Source organism: Panicum virgatum, chromosome 7K (genome assembly GCF_016808335.1).
Source record: "Panicum virgatum strain AP13 chromosome 7K, P.virgatum_v5, whole genome shotgun sequence".
Lineage (NCBI taxonomy): Eukaryota > Viridiplantae > Streptophyta > Magnoliopsida > Poales > Poaceae > Panicum > Panicum virgatum.
The window spans coordinates 42817279-42831601 of NC_053142.1; the positions used below are offsets into that span (position 1 = coordinate 42817279).

At 51.2% G+C, this 14323-nt stretch overlaps 1 protein-coding gene across 1 annotated transcript; it reads left to right on the forward strand.

The window, feature by feature from the left end:
• The first annotated feature begins 376 nt into the window (after nucleotides 1–376).
• LOC120641441 (protein ROLLING AND ERECT LEAF 2-like) lies at nucleotides 377–4964 on the forward strand. The gene is made up of 4 exons (XM_039917580.1): nucleotides 377–2004; nucleotides 2096–2259; nucleotides 3103–3326; nucleotides 3667–4964. The coding sequence occupies exons 1-4, from the start codon at nucleotides 819–821 to the stop codon at nucleotides 4451–4453; spliced, it is 2361 nt and encodes a 786-aa protein (XP_039773514.1). The 5' UTR covers nucleotides 377–818; the 3' UTR covers nucleotides 4454–4964.
• The last annotated feature ends 9359 nt before the right edge of the window (nucleotides 4965–14323 follow it).

The following is a 14323-nucleotide window of genomic DNA, read 5'->3' on the forward strand; positions in this document are numbered from 1 at the left end:
CACCACACCCGATCCACCACTGGAGCGAGAGCTCGGCTCCGATCCGGCGACCCCAGCCGAGCCAAACCATTCCCCGGCGCCCACTCGCGGCCGGTCCCCTCCCCGGTGGCCTGCTCCGCTCTCGTGCGGCCTGTCCGCCCCCCGCGGTCCAGTCCAGTCGCGACGGGGAGCGTCGCGTCGCGTTCCCGAACAGCCCCTGGTCGTTGGACTTTCCCCGCCGCCGCCGCTCCCGGCTCCGCGCCACGGCGCGCGCGCGCACGCCCCCCACACGCGACCCGTGGGCTGCTCCTGCTAGGCAACAAGAAACCGCGCCCCGGCAAAAAGAAGAGCGCAAGCAGATAAAACAGAAGGTTCCGACCCTCCCCTGATCCACCTGCCGCCGCCGCCGTCGTCTCGCTGCTCGTCTCGCTCTCTCGCCCTCCCAGTCCCACGAGGCCACCACCTTCCCGAGTCCACCCTGCGCTTCTTCCCCGCCCTGCGCCTCCACGTTTTACTACCTCCCCCACCGCCCGTCGGTGCGCCCGCGCGCGTAACCGCATCATTGTGCCGTCGGCCTCAGCCAGCGCGCCCCCCGCGCCGAGCCACGCCGCGACGGACGACCGGACCGGACCAAACTCCACCGAACGCCTTAATGGCGGGCAAGTACGAGTAGGGAGGAGGAGGGAGGAGGGAGGAGGGCAAGTATAGTGTAGTGGTGGCAACACACCGCCGCCTGCTCTACTCTGCTCCACTCCACTCGAGACAGGGGGCAGCTGTGCTTGTTTGCCTGCGTCCTACTTGTACCGTTCGCGCGCCAGCACCAGCGGCGCCGGCGCGCGATGGGGTGCAAGGGCTCCAAGCTCGACGACCAGGAGGCCGTCGCGCTCTGCCGCGGCCGCGCGGTGCTGCTCGCCGCGGCCGTGCGCCACCGGCACGCGCTCGCCGAGTCCCACGCGGCGCTCGCCGACTCCATCGAGTCGGTCGCCGCGCCGCTGCACCGCCTCCTCCGCCTGCAGCAGGCGGAGGCGCTGCCCTCCGACCGCAAGGGCGGCGCGGCCAGCCGGCCCCTCGACGCGCCGGTGGGTGCTCCGCGCGGCCGCCCCTCGCACCTCCAGTTCGGCGCGTCGTCCGGATCCGAGCCGGCGTCGCCGCCGCCCGCCTCGCCTCCCCGCGGCGTCCCCGAGCAGCTGGCTGAGCCGCAGCCGCTGCCGCAGTCGCAGTACGCGTACGGGTACGGGTACGCGCCGCTGCCCGCGTACGCGTACCCGCCGCCGCAAGGCTCGCTGCAGTTCTACTACGCGCGCAGCCGCCCGCCCCCGGCGTCCGTCGCCGTCACGCAGCGCGCGCCGGGGCCGCCGCAGCTCGTGCGCTACGGCTCCTTCGACGCCGCGGGCGCTTACCCGCTGCACCACGCCTACGGCGCCCAGGCGCCACCGCCCGTGGCCGCCACGCACCGGCCGCCGCCGGCGACGGCGCCGCCTTCTCCGCCCAAGGCGAGCTCCTGGGATTTCCTGAACGTGTTCGAGAACTACGACTCGTACGATTACGACTACTACTACGACAACGCGGCGGCTGCTACCGCGGCAGCGACACCGTACACGCCGAGCCGGAGCTCGCGGGAGGTGCGCGAGGAGGAGGGCATCCCGGACCTGGAGGATGACGACGACGAAGAAGAGAGTCCGGTCGTGAAGGAAGTGGCGGGTGAGTATCCGGGGCCTGGGAGTGGCGGTGCCCGCAGCCGGCGTAGCTCGCTCGGCGGTGCGAGCAGCATCGCCGAACTCGACGACCCGGGGAATGTCATCGCCCACAACGACGTGATCGGCGAGGCACGGCGACGGCCACCAGCACATGGAAACGTGTTCGTGCACGCGCCAGCCCCTCCAGCACGGAAGGTCGTCGACAATGCTAGCGTCGCCGGTGAAATCAAGGGACAGCTTGTCCGCACGGCGGAGGCGGCAAGGCAGCTCGCGCCCTTGCTCGAAGTCGGGAGGCCAAGCTACCAAGAACGCAGCTCAGTCTACCATTGTGAGTTGCATCCTGTTTACTTACTGTCCCGGTTAACTCTGCTTATCATCACTAACTCATTATGTCATTGGCCCATTACTACTTTGATCAGCTTCATCGAAGATGATATCAGCTATCGCCGTGTCTGGTTTGGGATGCAAAGATATGGAACTTTTGGACGTCAGAGTAGTAGGGAAGGTGGTGGACTCGCGGGGCCTATCATCGGCACTTGAGAAGCTCTATTTCTGGGAAAGGAAGCTGTATAGTGAGGTCAAGGTATGCCTGTCGTTTTCTGATAAAGAACTCGCCCTGTTATTGGTGATTCATACAAATGTGCAATGGAAATAAAATGATAACACTGTATGGTGTGTTGCAATTTTTTCACTCAAAACAGCGTGATTTTAGTTCAGTGCTACTCTGAGTCAGCATTTAAATTGTGACCTTGTGCTTGAACCAAGGGTAAGTTCAACTAAACTAAACTAATGCTGCAGCTTACCTGGTATTTCTAAGGATTTTTTTTACATATGCCCTAAAAAAGGATTTTTTTTACATAAATCAAGCATAATTCTTAATTTCAATCTTTTCAGAAAGTTAAAAGGCTGCTAAATCTTATATTTTCAAGCTGATGTGTTTCTGTTTAAACTGCTAATTGATTGCGACCGGAGCAATGTGTTAGTGTGCACTTTGGGTCGTGGGCATTATAAATTAGAGTCCGATTAGGATAGCTCCTACCATGGAAAGTGGCTTTCTGGAAGCCTAACGGTCAGATTTGGAAGAACATGTCTCACTAACGCTTAAATATTATTCTGATCTGGTAGTAGTGGAGTTTCACTGGGCCAGCTAGTGGAACATGGGAGGACAAGTGGATATGTTTTAAGATTCCATTTGCTTTCAGGCCTATGTGTCATAGTAAATACAACATTTTTTTGTTTTTTAAGATCATCACCATCTTCGTCGGGTTGGATATGCCACATTGGGCGCTATGGAACATCCTTTTGTTACCATTGATTTCTGATTTGATAACGTTATAGTTCAGTATATTTTGTCCATGCATATATTCACCCTTGCTATCCTCTTTACACAGTATTCTTTTCCTTGACTGCTATATTTCTCGTGCAGGCTGAGGAGAAAATGCGCTTACTTATTGCTAAGAACTCTAAAAGATTGAAATTATTGGACCAAAGAGGTGCTGAACCTCAAAAGATCGATGCAACTCGAAATTTGCTGAGGAAGCTTTCAACAAAGATAAGAATAGCTGTACGTGTTATTGCCAAGGTTTCAAGAAAGATAAACAAATTAAGGGATGAGGAATTGTGGCCACAACTTAATGCCTTGATCCAAGGGTATGTCCCTCTTCTAACTCAAGGAGTGTTGCTTAATATTTGTCATGATGTTCGACTCAGTGTCGTGCAGACATCCCAAATGCAATTTTGACATAAGATGCTATGATGTGAATTATGTGTACATGCTAACTGAATGATTTGGGGGGATAGAAAAGATGCATATGTAGGATTGCCTCCTATGCTTCATTGTGTTATATGGTGAACCATGATAGGCGATCTAGAGTAAAATTGAAATATAGATTTATATGGCGAACCATGTTAAGTAATTACATTTCTATTTGATTGTTCCCTACTTTTCATTGTTGGACCTTTCCTAAACAAATTGATGACTCGTTTCCAGGTTTCTATTAATGTGGCAAGATAAACTAGACTCCTATCATAGTCAGTGTCAAGTGATATCAGAAGCCAAAAACTTGATTTCAGTTGTGTCAGGTGGAAATGGCCAAGATTTGGTAATGGAGCTTGAAGTAGAGCTGATTAAATGGATAATCAGTTTTTCCTCTTGGGTGAATGCACAAAGGAACTTTGTAAAGGCACTGAATGGATGGTTAGCGCTCTGTCTTAACTATGAGCCCGAGGACAATGCTACTGGACTTCCATCTTACTCACCAGGAAGCATAGGTGCTCCTTTGGTTTTTGTTATCTGCAACAAATGGTCTCAGGCTATGGATCGGATTTCCGAGAAGGATGTGGTTAACGCCATGCAAGCTCTCGTCTCTAGTGTGCACCACCTGTGGGAGCAGCAGCATCTTGATCAAAGCGAACAAACAATCGCAATTCGAGAAAGGGAAAAATGGGTCAAGATTTTGGAGAGGAAGATGGAGGAGATTAACAAGGAGGCCGATGAACTAAACAAGAAGCTGGCGCAAGTACCAAGCCGGCAGAGACTGCATGTGCCTCGGACCGTACAGTTGTATGAGGCCCATTGTGTTGAGGCAAGTAACTTGCACGCAAATCTGAGGCTGGTTCTTGAAGCTTTAGAGAACTTTTCTGCCAGTTCGCTGCAAGCTTTCCAGGAAGTATTGGTATGTGCTGGAGAGGCAAGGTTGCCAAGAGAGTCAAGAGACAATGTGAGGAGAGAGCACCGTAGCTCGAATAGAAGTTCAAACTACAAAACCAGCTCGTAAGATTTCAACCGTAGCCTAGCTATCATGATGGTTTCCTGTGCAGAAGAAACTTAGGATGGGGTTTTGTGCCACTGAAAAAACAAGTTGAATGGTGCTTTGTGCCGTTGAAACTGTCACCCGAGAAAGTTTGGGCTCATGATAGTGGCGGATATAATGTTGGGGACAAAGGATAAGATATCCTAAACGGATGATCATTTTGCGCAGGGTGTTCAGATAAATGGTTTGCCTTGGTTCAGGGAAGTATATATATGATATATCCCTTTTGTTTAACAGCACCAAGGTTACCAGTCCGGATGACAGCCGAAAAATACTCCCTAGATGCAGCTGTTACCCAAGTCGTACGAGGGTCCTCCCCCAAAACAAACCCGTTTGGATGTTGGTGACAGGTATATGTAAACTGTAAAGTGACTGAACGCAAAATCAGTCAAATGTGCATTCAGGAACGATCTTTTGATGTATGTATGAAATTGTACATATATTTGGTGTCTTTGCAATCATCTATTCTCAGCCATCAGTGCCTCAAACAGAGTGTGATCTGTCATTTTCTGCAGATTTTCATGTACTACGGCAATGCTAACACAGCAGATTAACAGCCAAAAATGCAAAACGAACCATGTAAGCAAATGCAACCGTTGTGCATCCATTACGGGAAAATCGTGTGGCAATCTCAAAAACATACCTCTTAAATCCTTGTTCGGTTTGGAGGGGCATTGAAGGCCTTGTTCGGATTGGAGGGGATTGAAGTGGATTTTTACTCGTCAGGGATTAAATCCCTCCAATCCAATGCCCTTGTCGAGGGGATCAACCGAACAAGGCCTGAATGTTGACGCGCCCGCTGCTGATTCATCTTCCTGGACGTGACCCACACCGTGCTCCAGGCACCTGAGCAATCAGCACGCCGGCGGCAGCGGCAGATGCGTCGGCGCGGGCGGAGGCAGATCCCTACGGGAAGGCGCGGCTCCGCCTCGCTCAAAGGGCCTGTTTGGTTCGGCGTCGGCGATGCTTTTGAGCAGAAGAAGCAGAACAATCCCGCCGAACGGGTTGCGTCTAACGCGCTTCTGCCCGCCGCCGCCGCAGCAAAACGCGGAACATTGAACTACGCACGGCAAAATCGCAGAAGCGTGCTCTGGCTCGCTTATGGCTTATAAGCCTCGCGATTTTGTGGGTCACGGTCCCAAACAGGCCCAAAGCCCTTTCCGCGGTTGCTTCGATTATGAGCCAAATAATCAGATTAATCCTGCCAAACTCTTCGCGTTCGTCGCGCGTTGCCTGGCCGTCGGCAACGGAATAAGCGGCCGTTGGACCGTCCACAGTGGAGAGAGCAAATAAATGAGCAAATGTACTGTTTGGCACTGTAGACGCACTGTAGACAGTAAATATGTGAGGGGGTGTGGGAAAGAAGGAGGAGGAGCAAATTTGCTCTTGCCGTTGTGGATAGCCTTAGAATGTGGAGTCCCAAAATTGCGAGAAGCGAGGTTCGAGCCGCTTAAGGCTTATACGCGCCGCGCTTTTTTGGACTGCGGTCAAACAGGACCAAAGTTGCTTGCCGCGGCGTCTCGTCGGCCTGGTGGGCTATTGTACGGCGGCAGGGCTGATGTCGGCCCGTGGGCTCCGAAACTTCATCCGTTGGGCCGGCAGCGGGCGACAGTTCGCCGGCCACCTGGCCCAGTGATCACCATGGAGTTGACATGGATGTCCGTGCAGCCGCCGCAGCCGCTGCAGTCGAACGCCACGGCCGTTGCCCGGCTTGAGGTGCCCCTCAGGTTGCTGTACGTGACGTTGCTGATCGCCACGGCCACCTGCAATGCAAACCCAGAAGAGTTTTCATGAGCATCGGTCGCGTTACTGACAGTGTGGATGACGCTGCAACAAGCAGTGGCGAGAAGCCAGGAATGGAAGATAGGGGGCTGGTGACTCTTTTTCTTTCTGGCTCCTTCCATTTCTTCATCAATAATCTCCAAAATTTTAGGGGGGCTGTGGGGGGCTCCATGGAGTTTTGATCAGTAGGGGGCTGGAGCCCCCTCAGCCCCCTGTAGATCCGCCTCTGGCAACAAGTGTGGTGAGCAGAGTGTGTGCATCTTCAGTGAACTTTCTTTGAGTTCTCAGCAATGTTTTAAATCACCGGCTAAGAGGTTTAGCGGCAGGGCTGCCGTTACGGCGTTTAGCGGGCTATAGCCGACATTTAGCGGGCTAAATGTCATAGCGACTGTCTTTTCTAGAATCTATAGCGGTCTGTAGCGGAAATTATAACCGGCTATTTAAAATCTTGGTTCTCAGGGAAAAGGTTCAGGCTGACGACAAGATGGTAGTAAAAACTAAAAACCAGTAGCTGGACAGAGCGGTCTCGGTAGAATTGATCGATGAGCACGGGGTGGTCCACGTTGACGAATTATATGTTGGTGAACGAGATGGATCTTGCGTACCCTTGTCCACCCTATACCAAGTAAAAGAAAAAAAAAGACCAAACATAGCCTTGAGCCCGTCTGCTAGTCACAAATTTAAGTGTCGGGCTGTTTTGAAAAAAAAATAAAATCACGGATTTCGCTTCACCTCCCACGTCTTGATCCTGGCTCCGTTCATCGTATTGGTGAAGCGAACATTCCTCACGTCGATAACTCCACGGCCGCTGTGTCTCCATTCTGGGGCGTATTCATCGCCTTCTGCGATTGGAAGGCATTCAATCATAGAATCGAGCGCCGCCCTCCACCGCCGCCACGCTAACCGAGCCCGCCACCGCGTCGTCTTCTCTTCGCCCCCGCCGCCGGCACCGCCCACCGGAGGACCAGCCCCGAATGGCCGGCGGCGCTCCTGCGCCGCCGCACCCTCCGCCGGCCGAACCGCCTCCGCCGCCGGGCCGCCGCCACCCCCGGCCCCCTCCTCTAGGTCCGGTGGCCACTGGAGCCCCGGCAACCCGGAACCTAAAGGCCGCCGCCGCCCTCCACCACCCGGCCGCCGGCAACCTCGCCGGCGGCCGCTCCGCCCACCTACCACCCCTCCCCGGCTAACCCTCCCCCTTCCCTAGCTTGCAACCCCGCCGGCAGCCGTCCCCCAACCCCCTGCTCGAGGAAGAAGATGAACAGGGGGCGCCGGCGCCTTCTGCAACGTGACAGCTCCCACCCGCGCGCGCGATAAATAGACACGGCGTCCATTCTTGCCCAGCCTACCGATGCTGGCCAACATGAGTTTTTTTTTTTGAAGAGAACGGCAAGAGATTTGCCGTAATTTTTATTAGAAGGAGAAAAAAATAATAAAGATATACAAACACACTTTCAATTCAACAACTCAACTCAACTCACACAACTGAAAACTTTAAAGAAAACAAAGAGCTCCTTGTAAACACTAGCAAAACTGCTAAACAAAGAAACCACATAACAACTAGGGGGATGGTCAAGAGCTCCTTTTTAGACCGGTGGCTGCTTGATGAAAATGAATGTCTTCTTTGATAAGGTATGCCACATCAACAACTTCTTTCGACTCTTGTTGAAAAATTCATCGATTGTGCTCCTTCCAAATATTCCACCAAAAATACATCATGAGACCATCAAAGGCGGTTTTTTTGTTCCTTATTAAAAAATTTTCGCACATTTTCCACCATCGGTAAACTGTGCTTGTTGAGCTACTGGGCGGCAATTGTTGAAGATCAAACCATCTGACTACATGTGTCCAAACTACACTTGTATAAGGACAATCCTTGCAAAGATGAGCAGGCGTTTCAAGTGCGGAGTTGCACAATTTGCACAATGGATCATGTGGCCATCCTCTTCTCTCTAAATTATTTGCAGTGAGTATCTTACGGTGGAGGAGGATCCATGCAAAGATTTTGCATTTTGGTTCAGCTTTTGCCTTCCAAATTGGGGTGATTGACATTTTTTTTAAAACGGCCCATGAATTGAATGCGGTAAGCGCTGCTTGTGGTGTATTCCCCATTTGTTGTCCATCTCCAAATGATCTCGTCATCAGCACCTTCATCTCGTGGCAACAATCTGATTTCCTGCCAAAGAGTTACAAATTCATGTATCTCCTCGCTAGTCAGGAGGGGGCAGACATGTGAAACCCAATTGTTGTTCTGTAGCGCTTTAAGAACTGTCACATTTTTTCTTTTAACCTTCAAGAAAAGACTGGGAGCTATATTTTTCGGGGCTGTCCCATTGATCCAACTTGAGTGCCAAAAACTTGTCTTGTCTCCTCTTCCAACGGTGACTATCGTTGAGGCGTTAAAAAGATCTCTATCCATGTTGTCACAAGGTATGTCCAGTCTTGCCCAAGGTCTGTCATCATTTTTCCATTTGTACCAGTACCAACGAAGTCGCAAGGCTCTTGCTAGCCGTTCCAAGTCGAGGACGCCAAGTCCTCCCAGGTCTTTGGGTGTACATACTGTCGGCCAGTTTACAAGACAGTGACCCCCGCTCACTTTTTCCGGTTCACCCCCTTTCCAAAGAAAACTTCTTCGCATTATGTCGATTTGCCTAATTAGCCATTTTTGTGCCGGAAAGACTATCAGGTGATAAATTGGTTGCGACGTTAGCACGCACTTCACAAATGTGTCTCGACCAGCCATGGTTAGCATCTTTCCTTTCCACCCTGGCAGACGCCCTCCAATTTTATCAAGTAGGGGCTGAACCTCCACTCTTCGGAGCTTTCACGTGTGCAGGGGAAGGCCCAAATATTTTCCAGTAAATTTGCACACCTTTCCAGGAAAATCCAACAAAGCCTCCGAAACAATCTCCTCGCTACATCTAATTGGGAATATCTTAGTCTTGTTCAAATTTACTTTGAGCCCTGAACAATTCCCAAAGATTGTGAGCACTTGGCTGATGTTATTTAACTCTCTACGATCTGGATTGGCAAAGGTGGCTGCATCGTCCGCGTACAGGGACCATCGTAGATTGGCTGATTTAGGGAGGACCTGATGTAGCAGGCCTCTACTTGCCGCCAGCTCAATCAATTTGTGTAGTGGATCGATTGCGAGGATGAATAACATCGATGATAATGGGTCGCCTTGGCGTAATCCCCGGGCATGTTTCATTTTTCTCCCCGGCACTCCATTAAGCAAAATTCTTGAAGTGGAAGTGGCGAGCAGGGTGGCAATCCAGTCACGCCATCGCTGGTCAAAGCCAAGAGCCTGCAACGTCTCTAAGAGGAAAACCCAACTAACACAATCGAAGGCCTTTGAGATGTCCAATTTGATAAACAAAGAAGGCGTTTAGCTTTGTGTAGCTCTTGAATCACCTTTTGGACATAGATAAAGTTATCATGGATACATCTATTTTTGATGAACGCATTTTGACAGCCCGAGACCAGTTCATGGAGTCTTGGAGCTAATCTTTCTACAATAATTTTTGTAATGATCTTCGCTAGGCTGTTAATTAGGCTGATAGGCCGAAAGTCACAGATATTAGTGGCTTCATTCGTTTTTTGGAAGGAGGACAATATTGGCTTCATTTATAAGATCAAGTCGTTTGGTTTTGAGTGAGTGAAATGCCTGCAGTGCTGCAATTAGGTCAGTGCTGATGATGGGCCAGCATTTCTTGTAGAAAAGTCCAATGAACCCATCCGGACCTGGTGACTTTTCAGCCGGCAGCTGCATTATAATCTTCTTGATCTCAACTTCATCAAACGGTTCTTCTAGTTCACTCAGATCATGGGGTTGGTATCCCAGGTTTCTCCAATTTAGGCTCCTGGTACGCTCTTGAGTTTTACCCAATAAGTTAACAAAGTGGTCGAATACCAGCTCCTCCTTTCTTTGGTGGGAGAAAGCTGTCCCTCGCGCGTTGTCTAGAGAAGGGATAAATAATTTCTTTCTTCTATTACTTGCATGCAGCATGAAGAGTCTGGTGCATGCGTCCCCTTTGCGGATCCATGTTAGCCTTGAGTGTTGCCGTGCACGTGAACGCTGAATGGCAGCGAGGCCGATTGATTTTGCTTTAAGCCTTCGACGGAACTCAAGCTCATCTGTTGTAAGCGGCCGTTGTTCTTGAGCCGTGTCTAGAAGTAGCAGCAACTGTTGCACGATCGCTAGTCTCAAAGGCAAGTTACCCAAGTTTTGCCTTCTCCAAATTTTGAGAGCCTTAGCAGTTCTAAGGAGTTTTACGTGCATGCGCAGAATGGCATCCTGTGTATTGACTGGCTGTGTCCAAACATCCTGGATGACCTCCATGAAGCCCATCATATTCACCCAGAATGACTCAAAACGGAAACCCGAGTAGTTTTGCCTGGCAACATCCCCAGTAAGCAAGAGAGGGGCGTGGTCCGAGGCTAGAGTTGCTAAGGCCTGCAGGTCCGCATTAGGAAAAAGGAGGTGCCATTCTGGTGAACCGAAAATGCGATCAATTCGAGTGAATGTGGGGTTGTCTTGTTCATTGCTCCAGGTAAACTTCCTACCACGTAAATCCAGCTCTATTAAATTGGTCTCATCTAAGGTTTGTTTGAACCGGGTCATCATGTGCCTGTTTAATCGATTATTACTTTTGTCCTCAGCCTTGTAGATGAGATTAAAATCTCCCACCACTAACCACTCATCCCTTCCTCTTGCTTTCAAGTCCCATAATTCATTCAGAAAAGAGCATTTCTCCCTATCATCTTGCGGCCCATAGACACTCGTAATGGTCCAGGTGGTGTTATCAGCCCTCATGACGATGTCCGCTGATATCGTGTGTTCCGTGGAATGGTAATTCTGTAGGGCGAAGTGTTTTTCTGAGACCGCGATAAGAATGCCTCCCCTCGTGCCATTAGCTGGCAAGGCCGTGAAGTGGTGTACAAAATGTTGCCCAAGAGTATCAGCAACTAGCTGTGAGGTCCAATGAGCAATCTTTGTTTCCTGTAAGCAGACAATTGTTGCACCTGATGAGGAAACTACATTTCTAATGCTGGCCCTACTAGCCGCAGCATTTAGGCCATGAACATTCCAACATAATATGACAGCATCCGAATCCGAACAGAATCCGCAACATTTTTTTCCACCCCTACCTTCCAATCTGACTGAACAGAATCCGAATCCTAAAAGGCAAGACCCAAATCACCGGTCTATCAACAGTTCTTCTTTCACTTCCATCTCTTGATACCAGTTTTCTTGCTTTATTTTTATACGATTTTTGGAGTGTTGAATTTATTAATAATACGTGAGCTCATAAGAAAAGAATATGCTTTGAAAAAGCTCTTTTTGGGCTAGATAAAATAGAAATTGCATACTTTGAATGAGAAAAGCCTGGCCTTTCGTAAAAGCTCATAGGCACTGGCATTCACTCACAGGGTTTTGAGAAGTTTGTTTGCACTTTCTGTGGCGTACCACTTTCGTCCGCGGGTATCAAATCAGGAATATCATATTTATCTCTTCTAATCTAGATCCGGCAGGTCTATTCCTTTCTTTTCCTTTTACAGATCTATGACTTTTAGCTGTTAATTCCTACCTTTGATATCCAGTCGTGTGCCTGACTTCTTGGATATGTTTATTTCGATGAGGCCGCTCTGATCGGGATCTGACTCCACTAATGTAACCGTTTTCGTACCATGTTGTCGGTACCCCGCAACTGGGGTACCCACTCCTACTGTGACAAGGCTAATACAAGCGTAGTTATCCGTAACTACGCCCCAAGGACCTAAGTAGCCAGACCCCTGCGGTCTGACTCCGTCTCACCGGGCCAACGGCCTCGGACCCATTCCACCGCGCGGGGATGGATCCGGTGACGCCACGTGTCCCAGAGGTGGAGATGCTCAGGGCCTTCAGCCGTGGATTCGAACCCCCACAGTCGGGTCCGGGACCTCCACGTGCCCATCCGGACCCCCAGCCGGGTCCGGGACTTCCACGTGCCCATCCGGACCCCCGCGAGCCCTCGGCTCAGCACTCCGCTCGGGAGGGGTTCGAAGCCGCCACGTGTCCCACAGACGTGGGCGCGGGCGCTAGCCTTCCGCTGGGAGCATGCCCGCCACGTGTCCCATAGACGCGCGCGTTGGCACAAGCCTTCCGATGGAAGCTCCCTCACCCACCCGCATTTAATGCGGATAGTGTAGGCGTGCTCTGCCGCCGCAGAGACGTGACAGCCTTTGACAGACCGCACTGTAGGTCGCGAATTACCGAGGTGTAACAGTGGAGTCGCAGGCGCCGCCCACGCCTCCATATTAACCAGAGGCGACAGCTGCCACTCCATCATGACACTTACGCCATCAGCACGCAGTCTATGTAACAGGCTCAGCCGTCTACGCAGCAGTCTACGTTGCTGGCACAACAGTCTACGCCGCAACCTACGCTACTGGAATCACGCCGACGAGACAAGGTAAGCCCTGAGGAGATCTACGACAGGCGTAGCGTCATAGTAGTGCTAGGTGTTATATTATTTAAATACATCCACGTTGGGCCCACCTGTCGGGGTCCCAACGGCTATGTACATGCCTCCCTTTGACTATGAAAGGGGAGCACACGCTAGTCTCAGGACAAGTGGACTCACACTCTCTCCCTCACACTCTCAGCTCACCAGCTGGAACCACTCTCAAGCAATCTCTTATGAGCACAGGCAATACAACACACAGTGGAAGTAGGGTATTACGCTCCGGCGGCCCGAACCACTCTAAACCTTTTGTGTTCATCGTGTTCTTGCATCTAGATCGGATAAATCCTAGCTACTCCCGAGTTCATTCTCCCTCAGGGCTTAGGCGGGTGCATTCTGCCACCCGGCTTGGTTTACCACCCGACACATGTGTAGCGAAAACGGCCTCTCATGCCATATTTCAATATAATGTTTTGGCGATTGATGACACACACAACACTTGGACTAATATGATTGTTAAGATGAACATTCCCAGGCTTTTAGGTTCAAGTGATGACAAAGAGAAGATAGGCGTAGCTAGGCCCGACGCCATGACACTTTGGTGCAGAAGGGAATCGAAGCCAAGTCAGCCTATAGGCACCGGTTGAACCGACGGTCCAAAATAGGGCATCGGTGCATTGGGTGTCCTTTGTACCAGAGACGATGTCAAGCGCCCAGGAGAAGTTTCTTCAGCACCGGTTCAACCGACAGTGCATCGGAGCATACCATCGGTGCAATGACGTCAGCGCCCAGGAGAAGATTCTTAAGCACCGGATGAACCGGTGATACATCGGTACAAAGCATCGGTTCAACCGGTGATCACTACGTTAGCTGTCAGAACTTCAACGGCTACTTCGGTTTATGAGTGACCGGAAGAACCGACGCTACCCCTGCCAGAGGCATCGGTTCTTCCGGTGATACGCTGATTTACAGCTGACCGATGGAGCAACGGCTACAAGACTTGGTGGCCTATATATACGCCTCACCCCGTCCATTTGAAGAGTGCTGGAGTTGCTGAACATTCTACTACACTTGAAGAACATCTCCAACCACCTTAGAGCTTCATTATACATCTTATAGGCTTAAGCACACTTGTGAGAGTGCTTAGTGCTTGTAATAGGGATTAGTTCTTGCGAGAGCTCCCTTGAGAGAAGTCTTGCTGCGGCAAGCAACTTGTGATCCGTCGTGTGACCCTCCGTCTTGGTGTGGAGTGGCAACGACACTTTGTGCGGGGGAAGAGGAGGCCCCTTCCTTGGTGGAGAAGCTCCGTAGTGGATTTCGGCCGGGTGACCGAGAGAGACGGTGGCGGTGCACGAGACTCGGTGTCTTGTGGGCACTTGCCTTTGCTTGCCGGCATCGCCATTGGTGGCGTAGTGCAAGACGGTGATCGGAAGAGCCTCGGTGTCCCGTGGACGTAGGCGTTTATGCCGAACCACGTTACATGACCGTGTCTACTCGGGAGTTTGCATCCCTCTTGCACTTACCTTTTTACTTACCATATTACGTTTCCGCACTTACTCTTTGTTGTGTGTCTTTAGTTTCCTAGTTAGTTTAATTAGGATTGGCTATA

What these genes read in the sequence shown, in the direction of transcription:
- LOC120641441 (XM_039917580.1), top strand. Translation starts at nt 819, where the DNA reads ATGGGGTGCAAGGGCTCCAAGCTCGACGACCAGGAGGCCGTCGCGCTC. An exon ending in AGCTGTATAGTGAGGTCAAG is followed by an intron (nt 2,260 to 3,102) that starts GTATGCCTGTCG and finishes TTTCTCGTGCAG; the next exon opens with GCTGAGGAGAAAATGCGCTT. An exon ending in CTTAATGCCTTGATCCAAGG is followed by an intron (nt 3,327 to 3,666) that starts GTATGTCCCTCT and finishes ACTCGTTTCCAG; the next exon opens with GTTTCTATTAATGTGGCAAG.